This window comes from Falco biarmicus, chromosome 14 (genome assembly GCF_023638135.1).
Source record: "Falco biarmicus isolate bFalBia1 chromosome 14, bFalBia1.pri, whole genome shotgun sequence".
Lineage (NCBI taxonomy): Eukaryota > Metazoa > Chordata > Aves > Falconiformes > Falconidae > Falco > Falco biarmicus.
This window is the reverse complement of record NC_079301.1, coordinates 20,564,213-20,582,658: the sequence shown is the minus strand read 5'-3', so window position 1 is coordinate 20,582,658 and position 18,446 is coordinate 20,564,213. Positions and strand designations below refer to the sequence as shown.

Sequence of the window (18,446 nt, the reverse complement as noted above, 5' to 3'; positions counted from 1 at the left end):
AACATGAGCGAGAGCAGACTCGTCTGTGGCCTCTCTGTATCCACGTTTTGGAAATGGCACGTAATTATTGTTAAAGTTCCTTAAAATCTTTGTTGTGCAGCCACTAAAGATGGCATTTCTGTACTTAAACACTTGTTGAATTGTGTGTGGGGATGTAAATAGGCCAAGAAATAGTTTAATCTGTTCGGTAGTGTGGAAGCTAGTCATGTGTATTACGATGCACTGTGTGGGCACAAACATAATTTGATTAGAAATTAATAATTATAGCGTCTTTTGTTGTAGAGAAAAGACCTGAAGCTTTCTTCCTTCCCAGGTGGCGAGCCGGGAAAGTAGAAGCTGGCATTATATTATATGTCACTTACTATTTTATTCTTCTTTTCATTTGTATAATGCATTCCATGTTGTCCTGCCTTGTATTTTAAGGCTGAGCTCAAGAATGAGGAGCCCCAGTTGGCCTTAGGATGCACACATAACAAGGGTTTAAAAATTATATTCTGTTCCTAATATTTGCTGTGATTCTTGCAGGGGAATGTTCATGTTCTCCAGAAATCTGACTTAAAAAGTTAGTGGAAGGGCATGAAGAAATAAAGGGATTCATGAAGAATTTGTCTCAAGTGTTACAAAACTCTTGTTAGAAGTGAAGTAGAATGTATTTAATGTGTGGTCTTTTTTTTGTCATCCATTTTGTACAGAAGTAAGTCCCTCAGAGCAATTTCCATAGTCTGCTGACCAAGCAAGGCTTGTTATGAGCAACATGAATTACAACCTATTCAGAGTATCACATGGCTGGCTGTCAGATATTTATTATGCATATACAATTTCTCCCTCAATGATTAAGCCTCATATAGCTAGTCATACTTGCAAATGTTTGCCAGTTAACCTAATAAAACCTTGTTCTTGCTTATTGCACCAGATCGCCTGTAACCCATTCTCCAGCACCTCTGTAAGCCCAAGGATGAGATGATGCGGCTTTTTCCTTTTGTGCTGTCCTTTGCTTTTTGTCACAGGTCTTTGCAGGCTTTTAGGGACAGGTACATTTTTTCCATTTAATGTAATCAGTAAATTTATCTTTCTTCTGCCATAAATAAAGTAAGCTATAAAGTAGGAATCAGCCATTTAGAAATTTAATAATGTCCAGAGGCTGCAGTTAAATCTGACAGACTCTTTTTCTGGTGTTCGTGTGATTTTTGCCTAGCTTGGGTCTCTTTTAGGTTCAGCAGCTATAAATTCAAGATAATTATACATGGAAAACTTCGGTGGAAAGTGGTACATTTAGCCTGAAACATTGTGTGCTTCTGGGTTATGTATCCTTACTGATCCTAGAGCAGGCATGAAGCATGTTTGTGGTGCACAGAGCTTTGTTGCACTGTGATGCCAGGGTTAGCTCAGATACTGGAAGCACTGAAGTGTTTTTTTGTGGGGTAGAATGAGAGTCTGGGTCTTTACCAGTGTTGTAACTTCCTCTTCACATTGCCTATATTTTCTTTTTTGGTTGGGGGGGGGTGTGTGTGTGTGTGTGTGGATAGTGTGAGGTTGGGAATGACTTAACTTTGAGTTCATTAAACCTTATCTTGCTTCAGATATTTTACTTGGAGACTGTTCTTTAGCACATCAAAAAAAGAGTTTAGAGAGATGTATCTGAGTTTCTCAGTCACCTTGTGCTTGATCACTGTTTAATTTTCCTCTCCATAGGAAGAATTTGCTGTTGGAAGTAGAAATGACTTTCTTTTCCTGTTGCATCATGCACTTCATGGAAACACTAGTTGCCTTTCTTCAAGAAAATGAAATGCTTGAATTTAAACTTGCACACAGGCAACCCAAGTGTTGAGCCTAAAATTGTACCTGAGAGAAAAAAAACCCAAACATATGAAGACTTATGTCTCTTCCCAGCCATGGTTTCAGTCTTAATTATCTCTTGCATTCCTCCTGTTCTGTCTCTGGGTGTTGCTCCTCCACATGAAGGCTAGTGTTTGGTTCTGCACTGTTGCAGAGCCAGATTATTTCTAGGGCTCTGCTGCTTCATTGATGGTGTTAATGTCCAAACACGGAAGTACTGCTGCTCTGTGTACTGCAAAAGAGGTGAAAGTAATGAAAGAGAATGGAAAATGGGAGTTTCTACAGGTGTTAAGCAGTAAATACTACAGCAGAGAATACAAAAGGCTTTTACAAAGTTTGTTCAAAGACAAAGCTCTTTGTAAGATGAACCCACTTTATTTGATACTCCAAAACAGCAGTAGCTGAATTGAAGCCCTTTGGTTTCTTGTATTCTAAATACATAGCTGTTAGTTTAAATGGGACGGCTCCCATTTGTTTGCATTATCAAATCCAAAACTCTTCACTAATTGATGGTGAAGGTGTTTTATAGGTGGGGCAATGCATTGGTTAAGAATAAAGCCATTATTCTTCTCTGAAACAATGTATGATCCATAACTTAGCATATCACTTAAAAGAGTACACCGGTGATAACGTTGAATTACAAATTATTCATTAGCAGTCATTTGCCTGCAGTCGGTGGTAATAATTGAGCTCTTCAGTGTCAGCTTATAAAACGTATGTTGCCGCCTAGAAAGCCTTTTAGATGTTGCAGAAGTTCTACATTTGTTGATTGTTTCAGCTGCATCCTGCCAGAAAATAACTGTCCCTTGTACAGTGAGGTTCTCTTTTGAGCTAATGCGTGTATATATACACACAAGTGCATATATATATGCTTTGCTTTTTTATTTCTATTTTGTTCACAAAAAAAAGTGGGAGAAAAGACAAACAGATATGTGGTGGTGGATGGCAAGAATGAGGAAACAGGGTGTTCCAAGTTCAAGCCATGGCTGTAGTATGCATGGATTACTATACAGCCTCATGCAGATCTTTTGACTTCTGCATCCATTTTCATGTGAACTTAGTAAAATATTAACACATACAAGGGGAACTAGGATTAAATTGTCAGTATTTGTACATCTACTCATAATTTATTGGTGTAACATATTTTTCAGGCTGCTTAGTCATGAGTTTTTCTTAATTTAATGTTGTCAGAAGGAGGAAATGATGACAAAAGTATTTCTTCTGCTTTTCAGCCAAAGTATTTCTACCAGGAAGTACTAATAAGGAAGGTAGAGCGTTAGAAATTAAATAGAATATAACAAGGTAGAATACTGTCTCAGATGTGAGCATGTATTAGCTTTTAAATTCAACTGTTTGTCCTGGGCATCTTGTAAGGGGAGGAAAATGCGTGTGTGCGTGGTTAACAGTCCCAGAGTATGAACTGTATCCTTTCTGCTGAGAACGAGAACTCCTTAAAGCATCAGGAGCACTGGAAATCCAGACAGCTGGGTCTGCAGAGCTCTACAGCCGTACAGAAAACTGAGATTGTGAATGTGCCATTTCTTGATTCAGTGTCGATGATACCGTGCAACTGATGTGAAGAGGCAGTATTGCTTACAGATGGCTCACCTTCTACCTGTAGATATGGACACATCTCATTTTTTTAGAGAACAGCCTGTTTTTAAAAATGGCGTGAAAACTGTTAACTACTTGCAACAAAGCAAAGAAAAATCCTTGCTTGTTGTCCTCCCCACCAACAGAGAGCTGTTTATATCCTATAGATCCAGTAGCATTTCTTAATTAAAAGTCAGAGAACAAAAAGCAGAGACAGTTTGATCCAACGTATTAATTCTGTGATGGAAATTCTGGGTTTGGTCTTAATACTTTGGGGCCTTGAAGGGTAGGAAGAAAATAATTCCTTTACTGTAATGCCTTTATGATTTTTGCATGTTTTAATTACAGTCTCTTCCAGGAAAGAATTTATTCTACTGTGTTTATACAATTCCTAACAGCATGGGGTCTTAGGAGACCAGTCTTTAAAAATAGCCACCAACCCAACAAAGAAAAAACTTCTTGGTGCAGTGGAACGGTTGAAGCTTGATTGCTTTTGATTTATTATTTAAATCCAAACACAAATATAAAACATACAGAAACAAAAATAGCAGGTGATGTATTTTATTTTAAAGGAAAGATTGTGTCTGTATGAAGCATACACTTGAAATGTAAACGGGACATTCTATTGATATAGTAGGATTCTGGCATCATTTGTAAGTGCTCCTGAACTGCTGCAATCAGAGTATTTTCTTGTACTTCTGTAAATATCATCCATCATATCTGAAGTCACTTTACAAGCTGTGTTTAGCTAATTAGTCCAGTTAGGCAGAATAACTCTAATAATTCCTGTTTCTCTTTCCACATGCTACTTTTTCAGTAGGAAAACATGAGGCTGTGTAAAAAAATTGTGGTGGTGATTGTATGTGAAATGAACAGCAGAAGGGCAAGGAAACATGCTGAGAAAATGGAGGAAACACTTTGTCCATTTCAAATGACAGTCATAGTAGATGTTAAGAAAAGTATAATGTCATTTTTGCATATATAAGAAATTAATTTTGTAATGCATTGGCGAGCATTCAGTAGCAGTGCTGATGGCTGCTGTAATGACCTCAGTAGTACCAGTTCACCGTATTACGTGCATGGCTGCTGTTAGCTTGACATACTACTTAAAGAAAAGACTTAAACGCTGTATCCTAGTTTCTTGTAACAATGGATATTATTGTGCTGTAGTTTGAGTCTCAAACCAAAGACCAAGCAAGATAGCTGGGAACTCGGCGGGCTTTCTCAGACCTGCGTACAGCTGTGCCCCAAGCCTCATCCAAGGCAACACCTTACTAACCTTTGATTATTTTAGATAGACCTCACCGTAAAAGTATTACCTTTAATTTATTGGGTTTTTTTCAAAATATGGTAGCAGTACAGTTGTCAAGACAGTTCAAGTTGATCATGCACCTGAAATGCTTTTAAATTCACTTCTAGCCAAACCTTACTAGAGGACAGATCGTCTATGACAGACTGTTGTGTCCCATTTTCTTTGGTTCTGTGTGTCTGGTTGTGCTCACAAAAAACACTATAAGTCAAGTACTTTTTGAAACTTTATTCATACTTCAGCCTTGTGGGAATATTCATTGCTTCCTGACTGTGGAGTTAGAATCCTGTCTTTGTTCTGTATGGACTGAGCGTTCCTTACAGGAGAACAGAGGTAATCCATAAGGATCACATTCAGTATGATGACATGAAAGCATGTGTTTTCTTGGGTAGCTTTATAGGGGTTTTGAAAATATCTTGTACCTCTGAGTGTGCCAGATAAGCCTGTGAGAGAACTTACCATACAAAGTTTGCTTAAAATAAACTCTTCTGCTGCCCCGTAATTCTCTTGCGTGTCGGGTGACAGTTCTGTATTTCTGTGATGTGTGAATGTTTACATATAAATATTTGCATGTGTGTTTCTCATGACTTGGATCTCTTAAGAATAAGCAAAAAGTGAGATCTGAGATAACTCTTCAGGTAGAGTTGCCTTATTTCTGCTCTTAGCAGGGATGAGTTGCCGTTAGTGTTTTCTGCTGCCTATAGCATAACGTGGTGCCGCCTGCAGCGATAGGAAGTTACTGTCACTGTTCTGTCTTCTGAGGTGGCAGCACCCCCTTAGTCCAGCCGGTGCCAGTGGTAATGCCATGTTCTTGGCCAGCCTCAGTAATAATTAAAGCTCTCGTGGCCTGAGGGCCCCGCTTTGTGGGAGCCCTTTCCTCTGTCTCCTGGCATGGAGACCACATCGTGCCGCAGTGTCCTGCTGCAGCGTCCTGCGTGTGCCCACACCTGCATCCAGACACAGGACGAAGCTTTTGATTCTGATTCCACAACCACCAGCAGCCTCCAGTTGTGCTTGCAGCCCTTGTGCTTCCCAACTTCATCCATAAGGGGGGTGGAAGGATGAGATGTTAGCACTTTATGGTGTGTTCAGAGTAAATACTTGATGCCTTTCAGGAAAGTCGGATGTTGCAGGTTGTTCAAGGTTCTGATCAGATTTAAATCCCCATGGGAGTGCTGCTCAGACTCTCCACGTGTCAGTGAAAAAGGTTCCTAAGTTGTTGCATGCATGTGTTCAGAGTCCTTATGGCTACGAGATTTCCTTCGTGCATGGTGAACATTCCTGTCTCTAGCCGTGCTTACCATTAACGTGCGCTAATTCTTATATTTACTGTGTAATTCTTGAACAAAACTCTTGCTGCCTGTCAGAATATGAAGGTTCGTGCCACAGTTTAGATGAATTAGCTGATCGTTTGAGGAACTTAGGAGATGCATTAGGAAAAGAAATATTTAAAATCAACTTCTTGGACTATTTTTCATGTTGTGTATGTAGTTCAACTTTTTCTTTCTTTTTCTGACCTATAAACTATAGTTACATTCTGCCAGAGGTTAGTGGCTGACAGAAATTTGCAGTGTGTTCCTGGCTCTTCAGATAAAATGCAGCTGAAGAGAAATACGTGTGTGATCCACTGGAAACTTTACTAATTCAGAGGTTTATGGTGTCTTCTCATTGATTAAGCTTCAGCATTTAGCTTTGTGCATCAGTGAAGTAAACCTGTCTGTATGATGAAACATCCTTGTATTCTTACATGTCTGAAAGTGAAACCAGAGGCTTTCAGACCTTCTGTAATGGAACAGTTCTGAAATGTCACCAAATTAATTTTATTAAACTTTGTTAATGTAATTTAGTTTTCCAAGATAAGTCCCCAGGGTAAAAAAAAACAACAAGTTAAGCATGTGCTTAACTTCAGCTGTTCAATTGATCATCAAGATTAGCTGTTGCTTCCACTGCAGCTGAACATTAAGCATTAATCTCTGATCATTTTCCCCAGTCACTAATCTCTCTGTCATTGGAAAAACTAATGTGCATTTTCAAAAGGTTAAAAAAAAAAATCTGAAAATCACTTTTGCCCTCTTTTTCCCCTCTGTTACTTAACAGTTTATATATTGGAAATGGGTAGTCCTTTGCATTAGCCATTATTTCTACAAATTAGTTTCATCTAGGTTCACTCATGTTTTTCTGGTGGGGTTTTTTGAGCAAAACTAATAGTGTTCATCTTCAGAGGAGCAGAAATTAGAATTTTCTGAATGAGATTGGGAAAAGGCTTGATTTCCTTCATAGGATGAATTTCAGTATAGCTCATTGTTGCCAGCATAGGATAATATATGAGATATAAATGTGGAAAAACGTGATTGTCACCTGTGCCCCTGTGGCTTGCAGGCTGTCCTCTCATTGTAGCATCCCAGAGCTGGAGTGTGTCTCGTTCTCACTGCTCCCTGTAGCTTCGTCTCACACACCAGTGAATCGCAACTTTGTGCATGCAATTAAATGATCCCTCTTGTAACACAAATGGAATAAGTGTTCAAACACTTTCCCTTTTGAAGATTCATAGGAATAAATACCTAAAGTTCTCCTTCCTGTTAAACTTTGCTCAGATTTTGACATCTACTACAGTTACGTGTGGCTAAGTACATAATCTGTTAAATCCCAGTTTTAGTTTAAATCTTTGTGAAAAGATTGAAGAACAAGTGTCTTTATTGCTTTTTGGCCAACAGCAATGAGAAGACTTGAGTAGAATTTCACAATGGAGGCAAAATCCATAGTCATCGGCGTGGAGGGCATGACGTGCAATTCCTGCGTTCAAACCATTGAACAGCATGTCGGGAAGATGAATGGTATCCATAATGTTAAAGTAAGTAACACGATTTCTTACAAAGCTTTGCTCTTCTATGAGAAACCGTGATAAAGTATGCACCAAGGTGGGAAAATACGTGGCGAGAGTATATTCTGTACGTTTCGTGGGAAGCTGATGTTAGAAGTGCTTTAGGGTATTTCTGGTATAAGAGAAAAACAAGTGCTTCACTGCAGTGGGAGCTAAGTCTTTCTCTGTTACTCTTAAGTAATTACCTGCTTTATAATAAATTCAGTATTGTGAAGTAATGAGAAAAAAGAAGAAAAAAAAGGGTGAGAACAGGAAATTTTTAAATAAGAGAGCGCAAGCACCCTAGAACTTAACACTGGTGAAAAAAGCAAGCTGTCCTTGTCCCTTCCACCGACTAAACGTCAGGATTTGCTCACAGGCCTTTTCTTTCAAACTGACAGTGCACAGGGGTCACTTGCAGGGGTTCAACAGTATTTGTGGGCTTGAGGGGTTCAGTTAATCATGTGGTAGTTGACCCACCATGAAAAATAGAGCTGTTTTGTTGTGGTTCGTGAAGTAAGAGTAGCAGGTAACCCAGGGGACAAAGCAAAGTCTGGCTAGCGCTTCCAAGCGTGGGAAATTTCCTTTCTTTTGTACGGGTTATGGGGAAGTGGGAGAAAGAGCAACAGAACTCGTGTTGAACGGTTAACAGAGCTACTTGTTTGCCCTTAACCCAAACTTCCTTGACTTGACTTCATTGTAAGTAGTTTGGTTGTTTTTTTCTTAGCTCAGAGGAGATACCAATAGGTTTTTGTTAGTGTTTTTTCTTTTGTGGGCAGAATACTGGACTGTAGGCTATGCCAGGGTGAGCTGGTTATTCCTACACAATACATTTTTACAGTAGTTTTGATAATGGAAACAGTTTAAAGGCTGGGAGATTCCTCTTAGTTTTATGGCTTAATTTGTACTGGAAAGAACAGTCCTACCAACAGCAGCGACACAAAATTGTGAAGTTTACTTAGTATCTCTGGTCTGAAATCATACTGTAACGTTCCGTCGTGGTTGATTTTACTCTAAAGAAAATAATACCTTCCTGGTTTCATCAAAACATAATTACTATTTTAGTGGCTATGTCTTGGATGAACACTGGCCTTCCAGAGTAGGGTACACTGTCTTAATGTGGGGGGGCATGTGGTTGTTACCCTAGGTGATTTTGAGGGGTGCACTGCGGGGCACCATTCTGTACGGAGGCAAGCGCTGCACTGCTTAGTGCAGTTTCCTTTTGCCTGAAGTGGGTGTACGTGTACACACGTGGAAATCTGGGTGAACAGCACCGATATTTACAAGGTGCATCATTTTTCATCTTCCTCCAACTGGAATGGAGCTTTAACGTGATGCAAGGCTATCCACGCCCTCGCCCCAGAACCCTGGCTCACCGGACAGACCGCTTCAGAAACAGGGATGCTGCCGTTAACATCTGTGGCGTGATACGGTCAGATAGCTCACTAGGTATCTGCAGGTGTGACGTCAAACGAAGGCTAAAAGCAGCCTGTGAAATAATATCCCAAAATAACCTGACTTAAGAACCCTGCCTTTCTGGCTTGTTCTAGCAAAAGATTTAATCTCGTCAGCCTTGCATTTTTATTTTTTCAGCTAATTTCTGAGAATATACGGATGACTTGTGCCAGGAGAAGGAGTAGAGATTCATACTTTAATTTGATTGAAGACAGTGTGCATCCCATAGCATATTTTACGTAAGGAACGAAGCAGGTTTTTAAAAGGACAGTATTAAGAGTTTGTATTTAGTTTTTAAGGTAAATATTCCAAAGCTGAATACCACTTCTAAAACTACTCTTGGCAAGAACCTAGTCTGCATAGAACAGGACTATAAGAAGCTTTGAGGTCTTATTTAGTAGTTATCGTCATTACAGCATCAGAACTTCAGTTTAGCCAGATCATTTGTTTCAGAAAACCTCTGAGAATGGTGACAGAGGGTTTTGTTCAGAATTCCGAATTAGGTCGGTAAGGGAGATGCATGCTAGGTGAGTGATACAGACACATAGAGCTGCATTTAGGTTATTTTGCCTCCAACTGCAATGAAACCAATAAATGTCCATGTTCCTAATTATGCCAAAGCCCATAATCGGAATAAAAATGAAGAAAGGTTGTTCTTAACATGATTTAAATGTTCTAATTTAATCATGACTGTGGTCTTCAGGTTGTAACTTTGCCCAGAGCAAAGATAGAATTGAGTGATAACGTGCTGGGCCTCTGGCAGGCATCCTGGCTTCCCTTTTGGAAACTGCAATAATTGTGTTTGATATATCATCAGTTGGGAGCAAATTAAATTGAGGGTATTTGTAGCATTTGAGGTGAAAGGCTAGTACCAAATCAGGACATCTCTGAATCACCAAAATGGAAAAAAAGAGGAAAACCAGTGGCTTTAATGTTTCTCATATGTCAAATTTTGAAAGTGAATTTGTTCCATGAAGTCTGATGAGCTTTATTGCTCGTAGCAAGTTAACAGCCTGTGCCTAAGATGCCTAGAAATACTGGACTCCTTTCACTGCTACTTAAATCTGTGGGTTTTTTCAGAGTGTTTTCTTCCATCCTTGTAGCCTAAGGGTAATTACTGCTAACTGCAGAATTGTACATGTGATTAGCAGTGTTTCCGTGGGCTGTTTTGCTTTCAGGGTTGAATTGTGTTAGTCATAATTTAAGAGAGTTTGGGTCTGGAAGTTTCATTAACTGCGTTGACGCTGTCTGGACATCATAAGTAAAAGTGGCCAGACTTGCAAAGGGTCCTGAAACTTGGGGGTTCGGTGGGGAAATCTGCTTTTTCTAGCCATGTGGTACAGATGAGCACAAGATACTTTATGGTGGCTGTTGCTGTGGCTTTATTCTTCAAGGTGAGTAGTGATAGACAAAATTATACTGGACAGGTATTACTAATATATGCAAGTAAAAGCTGTTTCTAGTTTCATGCAGGGTATTAATTCTCATCTCATCTCTTAGTATTGCATTTTGCTAAATTGTTTTGGTTGTGTTTTTTTCCCTTGCAAGGTATCTCTAGAGGATAAGAATGCAGTCATCATTTATGACTCAAAATTGCAGACTCCAGCAACGCTGCAGGAAGCAATATATGACATGGGATTTGATGCTACATTAGCTGATTCAAACCCACAACCTGTTTTACCTGACACTATTTTTCTTACAATTCCTACTCAGTCAGCTCTAACGTCTAAACAGATTTGTAGTACGCTACGAAAGAACAAAGGTATCGTGGATGTTAAAATGTCCTCCGATCAAAAAATCGCAGTGGTGACTTTCATTTCTTCCATTGTCAATGGCAAGCAGATTAGCCAAATGGTCCCAGGAGTAGAGTTGAGTCTCTCTGCACCAGAGGTAACGCCTGGAACTTGTGAAGATTCCAGCTGGTCTCATGCGAGCAATGTTGTGCTGCGCCTGAAAGTAGACGGGATGACCTGTCATTCCTGCACCAGCACCATTGAGGGGAAAATCGGCAAATTGCAAGGAATTCAGCGGATTAAAGGTAAAACCGTAGTGTATTTTTGTGTAAATTGAAGCTGACCGTGCTGTTCTTTGATGGCATTGTGAAGGTTTCTTGGGTTTAGATTTGACAGCTTAGTGTGACAGTTACTCTTTGCAGTACCAGGTATTTGGTTACGTGTTTAATTTGGCCCAAATTGTGGTGAGGCTGTTGCTGTTATGCATGACAGTGTTCAGTGATTGCTGTGTAATATTTTGGTAGGGAGCCTGAAGTAGTCATGCTCCATAATTTTACTAGATGTCTTGTTTGTTTGTTTTGTAATTATTATTAGTTTATATTTTCTGTTCAATTTGAAATTAATGTTAGCTTATATGTGATTGTATCTAAAAGGCAAGACAAAATTATCTGTATAATAAAAATAGCTTTGGCATAAATGTATTGCCACAGACCCCTGATAAAAGGATACATTTAGTAAGAAATGGTGATGCCATTTGTGAAAGTCCTGGGGAAGGCAAAAAATTGGGGAAAAGAGGAGTTGAAAATTGTCGTAGTGCTGGACAAAAAATGGTGGAAGAGCTAAATTGTTTGATATTTACCAAACCAACTAAATCTCCTTGGCATTGCAGTTACATTTCTGACCATTTAAAGTGTTCTTGGAAAGCTTTGACAAGACCTGTTGCTCTTAGCGACATAATAAGCAGCGTGCTTATTATGCTTAGGGCAGTAATGCACACGTATTTTTATTGATTAATTTTCAGTGTCCTTGGACAATCAGGAAGCTGTTGTTGTCTACCAGCCTCATCTAATCACAGCAGAAGAAATAAAACATCAAATTGAAGCGGCAGGTTTCACAGCAGCTTTCAAAAAGCAGCCTAGACCCCTCAAGCTCAGTGCTGTCGACCTGGAGAGGTTGAGGAATGCTCAGACCAAAGGCTCCGAGTCAGCACTGAAACACAACTCGAATGTGAATGAGACAAAGACAGTTGCCTTCAGAGTTGATGGGATGCACTGCAGTTCGTGTGTCCTCAATATTCAGAGCGCCATATCAGCACTTCCATCAGTAACAAGTGTAGTTGTCTCATTAGAGAAGAAATCTGCAACTATAAACTATAACCCAAACTTAATTAGCGTTGAAGTCCTGAGAAGAGCCATAGAGGCAGTATCTCCAGAGACATTTAAAGTCAGCCTTCCCGATGAATATGAAAATGTAACTCTTTTCCCTACCCTGGTGTCTCCGCTGAAGTCTCCTCATCCAGCTTTGAAGGATGCTGGCCAGCCACTTACTCAAGTTGTTGTGATAAACATTGAGGGAATGACTTGCAACTCCTGTGTGCAGTCTGTTGAGGGAGTGATAGCCCAAAAGGCAGGTGTGAGGTCTGTTCACGTCTCTCTCACAAATCGTAATGGGACTATAGAATATGACCCTCTGCAAACAAGCCCAGAAGACTTGCTATCCTCAATAGAGGATATGGGATTTGATGCGTCTTTATCAGGTAATGACATATTAAGCTTCTAAATTTAACAGGATTGTACGGTTCTGTTTAGGATTTGGTACCACCTGAGATGAAATGTAGCAGTTGACATATACTTGCCAAGAGAGCTTTATATCTTCGCTGTCAATGAAATAATTAAATATACATGCGGTTCCTTTAATACATCAGATGAATTAAAAATAATTGAAATATGTCAGGTAAATACTGATGTTTGAATGGTGCTCCACTTTGCTACTGTGTAGTAGTCATGGCATGAATATGGAGCCAGAGCTTTGCTAGCAGTGAAGAATGCTGCAGGATGCTGTGCTGAAGTTTCTTCCGTAGCAAATTATCACAGACGTGGCTCCTGCGAAGCACCTAGTGAAGGGATATTTAGCCAGGTTCAGGCATGACTGAGGAGTGACAAGAATCTGAAGAGTGTGGATATAACTGAGGAAGTTAAAACAATGCTGTCGTGACATAACCCTGGTAGGTGGCTGAAGGCCACCCAGCCACTTGCTGTCCCCCCCCACGGTGGGATGGGGAAGAGAAAGGTAAAAGAGTGAGAACTTGTGGATTGATACAAAGGTGCTTTAATAGGTAAAGAAAAAGTTGCATGTGCAAGCAAAACAAGCAATTAATTCATTACTTCACATCGGCAGGCAGATGTCGAGGAAAGCAGGGTTTCATCATGCATAACAGTCACTTGGGAAGACAAATGCTGTCACTCCAAACATATCCCCCCTTTCCTCCTGCCTCCCTCAGCCTCTGTTGTGAGCATGACATCGTATGATGCGGAATATCCCTTGGGGCAGTTAGTGTCAGCTGTCCCGGCAACTCCATTTCTTGATTCAGTAAGATTAAATTTTGAAAAATACAGTACATGAGCTATTATTTGGCAACATAATAGAAGTGGTCAGGTGCTCCCTTCTAATTCCTTTCGTACTGTTCCTGCATAAACATCTCCTGAATTGCTGTAAGGAGCAGTTGTCTGTAGCTTGAGAGCGCTTCTCTAAGGTCAAAACCCTGCTGACTTTGCTTACGAAACGGGCACGCACTTACAAATTCAGCTTTGTGCCCCAGGGAAAGTCAGTAAAAGTGTGTGTAAAACCCAGGTTGCAATGCAGAGGTTTAGCTTACAACCTACGGAAGAGGGCAAAGGGTGTACAATAGAGAAAAGATAATGCAGAAAGGCAAAAGGAAAAATAGTATCAAAACAGTCAGTGAGTTGATCAGTGGCCCAACCCTTTGTCTTGGTCTCTGTTGCTGACTCTTAGTTGACAGACGGATGGATGAGCCTGGTTGACAAGGCTTATACAATTACTGGGTTTTGGTCTACATTTCCAGCAGCGTGTATCTGTGGCACTGCAGTGGCCGTTCACAGTGTCGTGACTTGCCATCTCCTTTTCAGCGAAGGCAGAGCTGCCTGTGGCCGTGGGGCAGCCCTGGCCCGAAGCGCAGCTGGAGTCTCATGGGACCGAGCTCCCCCCCGCAGTGTCACCAGCCCACCTTGCTGGGCAAGAGACAAAGACTATATCAAAGTGCTACGTCCAAGTCACAGGAATGACGTGTGCCTCGTGTGTAGCCAACATAGAGAGAAATTTGAGAAGAGAAGACGGTAAGCTGGATGTCAGTGTTATCTCTTAAATTTGTGTTTCTTTTAAATAATCCATCTAGCTTTTGTGCAGCATTTTTAATGAGTGGGCTGTCAAGGGAAGTACCGTTGCTGGTGCGTTTCATGGGTGGGATCATAGTCTACTCACTGTTTGCTCATAGGATGCAAACAGTGTTGTTCTTGCTGGTTTGTGGATGTGTGGCCAGAGGCTGCCTTTGCAAAAGCAGGAGCTGGAGTGCTCCAGAGAGAATTTAAGGATCAAATTCAGATCCTTTAGAAACTAAAAATAATCTTTTTCTACGGGAGGGATGTGCCCAGGCCTGCAACTTAAACGCAGAAGCATATGTGCCTGCGTTGGGAAGGGAGCTGTTAGAGAGGGACAGCGTTTATATGGATTAAAGACACGTAAGTTAACCTTAGCTCGGCGAGTCAGGACAGCTATCTCTACCTTCTGTCAGCGTGATGGTTATATTTGCAGGAACAAATAGCTGCATGACCATGATGTAATAAAGAGTCATTAATGTAGACTGTTTAATTACTGTAATGAAAGTGGATGTGTTCCAGGTTAACCTGGAATTTAATTTTTTTCATCCTAGAAAATGGGTTAACAGAAATCCTTTTCACTTAACGTACAGTAGGATTGCACGTTGGTAGATCTGCCCTTTCTCATGGGTGGTGTTGTCCCTTGAAGAAAAGGCTTTTGGAAATGGTTAACGCAGATCAAAAAAATAGGCAAAACTGTATTTCAGAAGAACTTTTTTAGAGTAAAAACAGGTCATATAGCATAGTTTGACCATCTGTAATGAGACTGTTAAAAGCATGCAACGCATGGAGTAATACTTTCATCTGTCACATCTACACTTAGGTGCTGTTGTTGCAATGTTGTTTGTATCTTCCAAAAATGATGACTTTTTATATGCACCTACAATACGGTAGCTTTCTCAATTTCAATAAATTGCTATTGTGCCATCAGGTTACCATAAACGCAGTGTTCCACTCAAACGTGATCTGCCATTCACATTTTTGTTTTCTAGGAATACATTCAATACTTGTTGCCCTAATGGCAGGAAAGGCAGAAGTAAGGTATAATCCTGCTGTCATACATCCTTCAGCTATTGCAGAGCTCATACGGGAACTGGGATTTGGAGCTACCGTGATGGAAAACTGTGGGGAAGGAGATGGAATTCTGGAACTTGTTGTAAGCTAGTAATTAAAACCAGCCACCCCTGTCTTTATTACTTTTATCTATTGAATGTGTTTGTGTAAGCATCCACTTCCTAAAAGTGTTCATCACATAATAGAGCTCAATTTACAAAAAACAAAGTTTAAGACTACACCAAGTATGTATCACAAACTGTATCATGCCGTACAAACTGTGCTGGCTCACTACTACACTTAAGTTGGAGGAATATTCCTGTGAGTTTTTTGTTTACTTTGCCAATTGCAGGAATTTCCTTTTTTTTTTTTTTTTTTTTGTTTGTAGGTGAATCTAGCACAATGCACCCCAGCTCTGAGCCCGACGAGCCAGCAGAGGTTTAGCAGAGCTTAATAACCTCATCTCTCTGCTATGCTTCCTCTGTAGTGCTGTCATCCTTAACTAGAGAGCTCCATCTCACTGCTTTAAACCCCAGAAATACGCAATAAGTAATTCAGGATAGTCATAAATGCTTTTTCTTTTCCTACTTTTTAAGGTGCATAACCTGTGGTTTTGGTAACAGGAGTGAGCCTTTGTTTTACAGGTGAGAGGAATGACTTGCGCTTCTTGTGTACACAAAATAGAATCCACCCTCATGAAGACTAACGGTGTTTTATACTGCTCAGTAGCTCTTGCAACCAACAAAGCACATGTTAAGTACGATCCTGAGGTTATAGGTCCTCGAGATGTTATACAAGTAATAAAGGTAAGTGTCATGAAGGCACCGAGTCTTGTAAAATGTCCAGTGTCCTTTGAAGAGTTACATACCCCAGAAACAGAAGGCAAGACTATTAAAGGGAAATATCTGTGTCTCTTCCTCCCTCTGCTATCTCTTAACGCAGGTTTCTGCAGATACTATGTTCTCAAAAGCAATGCTCTATCCTGACTTGGTCTAAGGTTTTAAGTAGAAATACTAGGAGAGCCAGGCTGTGGTAGAGTTGAAGATACCAGCTATGTGTTTGTCGAAAAATGAAGCACATCCATGGGTGCTGTAGCAGGAGAGAGGTGAAATAAGTTTCTTGGCTTTCTCCCTCGATTTCTCCACTTCCATGCTTCAGGAGTAACCACCTTGGAAAGCCACATCTTAGAATAGCATTTTAATGTTCTAGACAGATTGGTTTCTACGTCAAATTGCTTTTTTCTCTTTGCACTGAAAAATAGTGATAGTCAAATCAGAAATGTTAATGAAGTAAATCATATGTAAGGCTGGCACCATCAGTCGTCTGGCAATAACTTTATATGAGACCAAAGTGTCCTTAAAAATTGGCTGTTCTCTTTATTGTTATGCTTTTTTCTTTAGGATTTGGGTTTCACTACTTCGTTAGTCAAAAAAGATAGATCTGCTAGTCATCTAGATCACAAACAGGAGATAAGGCAGTAAGTATTCCTGAACGTATTTAGATTTTATAAACATCTCGATTCTTCTGCTTCCATCAACAGTAAAGTTAGGATTAATTTTTTTGTGACTGTGCAGACTTATTAGCACTAGACTGCAAAACAGTTGTGTGTTTTTTCTTTTTTTCTTTTTTTTTTTTTTCCAAATCTGAGGTGGAAAAGGTCGTTTGTTGTGAGTCTCGTTTTCTGCATTCCTGTCATGGGGCTGATGATTTACATGATGGTTATGGACAGTCAGCTTTCAGATGCTCGTGCACATCACAACATGAGCAGCGAGGAAATGGAGGCCCTTCACTCCTCGATGGTCCTGGAACACCAGCTCCTGCCAGGACTCTCTGTTATGAATTTTCTATCGTTTTTACTCTGTGTCCCTGTACAGGTAAGTGGGAAGATGACAGCTCCTGGTTTGTTGGGCTTAAACACTCAAAATGGGAGGTGATGAAGAAATTAAATTTGAAAAGCGACTCTAATTCTGCTGATCGAAAATGTGTTTGAGGGCGCTGTGGACCGTGCTGAGTGGGCGTAGGGGTGCTGGGCAGCATCGGAGGCAGCCTGCCTGGCTGGCGAGCACGGGGAGGAGCTGGTGGACCTGTGTGGGGCTGGGAACACCGGAGAGTACTGCGGTAGCGATCCCAGCCCTTGACTAGAGCTGGGATTTTTTTGGGGAAGAGGTGGGGAAGGCAGAGAAGGCAAATAAAACCGGCGTCTCCCTCTCTGACGGTAACACCGCTGTGGCGTGTTACAGACACGTGTATAAAACGCGACGGACGCTCTCGTTGCAGATATTTGGAGGCTGGCACTTCTACATACAGGCGTACAGAGCTCTGAAGCACAGAACTGCGAATATGGATGTGCTCATTGTTTTGGCAACCTCCATTGCGTTCGTCTACTCATTTGTTATCCTTCTAGTTGCAATGGCTGAGAAAGCAAAAGTAAACCCCGTAACGTTCTTCGACACGCCTCCTATGCTGTTCGTGTTCATCTCCCTGGGCCGGTGGCTGGAGCATGTTGCGAAGGTAAGGCAAATAGGTGCCGTTTCGGAATGTTGTGTATCTTTCAAACAAAAGCTTTGTTAGGTTCTTTTAACCTTTGTTGCAAAATAATGTTCAGTAACCAAACTATTAAAATGTGAAATTACTTAATATAATCTGTTTGCAGAAAGTGTTTTCTTAATAGGGTAAATTGCAACATACGCAGTTGTCATTTACCCAGCCATTTTTTTTCAATAGCATAGTCAGAAAAATATAAAAATTATTATTCTAGGGTAAAACATCAGAAGCGCTGGCAAGACTAATTTCATTACAAGCTACTGAAGCTACTATTGTTACCTTGGGCCCTGATAACGTTCTTTTAAGGTATCTTGCTTTGTCGTTTTTCTCTGTTTTTTCCTTTTTTGTTGTTAATACGCATAATTAACAGACAAATGTTACCATTCTATAGAAATATGAAGCAAATAACTGCAGATTTGCTGGCAGATTTGCCAGATATAAATGTTAAAATGCAGAAAATTAACGCTGCTGTGATTTGTATTACTGGAATATTGCTAACTTTTGCTGAACTAAGAAAATTAGTTGATTTGCTCAACTGGAAAGTAAATAAAATGATGATAAAGTAATCGTAGTGCTCATTATAAAGGGCTTTCTTCTGACCATTTCTGTATACATTAATGATGTCAACCAGTGGGATGATGTTTTGTGTGTAGTGACAGCTGCTTTTGCCT

At 40.3% G+C, this 18,446-nt stretch overlaps 1 protein-coding gene across 2 annotated transcripts in view; it reads left to right on the top strand.

Annotated features, from left to right (window-relative positions):
- The window catches only part of ATP7A (ATPase copper transporting alpha), a 30,821-nt gene that overhangs the window by 919 nt on the left and 11,456 nt on the right, over nucleotides 1-18,446 (top strand). The window contains exons 2-11 of one of the 2 annotated variants that reach the window (XM_056359922.1): nucleotides 7,453-7,589; nucleotides 10,896-11,091; nucleotides 11,808-12,542; nucleotides 13,933-14,139; nucleotides 15,171-15,334; nucleotides 15,876-16,037; nucleotides 16,632-16,708; nucleotides 16,880-17,105; nucleotides 17,509-17,742; nucleotides 17,990-18,081. In XM_056359922.1, coding sequence (XP_056215897.1) covers nucleotides 7,482-7,589; nucleotides 10,896-11,091; nucleotides 11,808-12,542; nucleotides 13,933-14,139; nucleotides 15,171-15,334; nucleotides 15,876-16,037; nucleotides 16,632-16,708; nucleotides 16,880-17,105; nucleotides 17,509-17,742; nucleotides 17,990-18,081 — 2,201 coding nt within the window. In that variant the 5' untranslated portion in view covers nucleotides 7,453-7,481. Of the gene's footprint in view, nucleotides 1-7,452; nucleotides 7,590-10,601; nucleotides 11,092-11,807; nucleotides 12,543-13,932; nucleotides 14,140-15,170; nucleotides 15,335-15,875; nucleotides 16,038-16,631; nucleotides 16,709-16,879; nucleotides 17,106-17,508; nucleotides 17,743-17,989; nucleotides 18,082-18,446 lie in introns of both variants that reach the window. The other variant, XM_056359921.1, reaches the window with a different exon arrangement.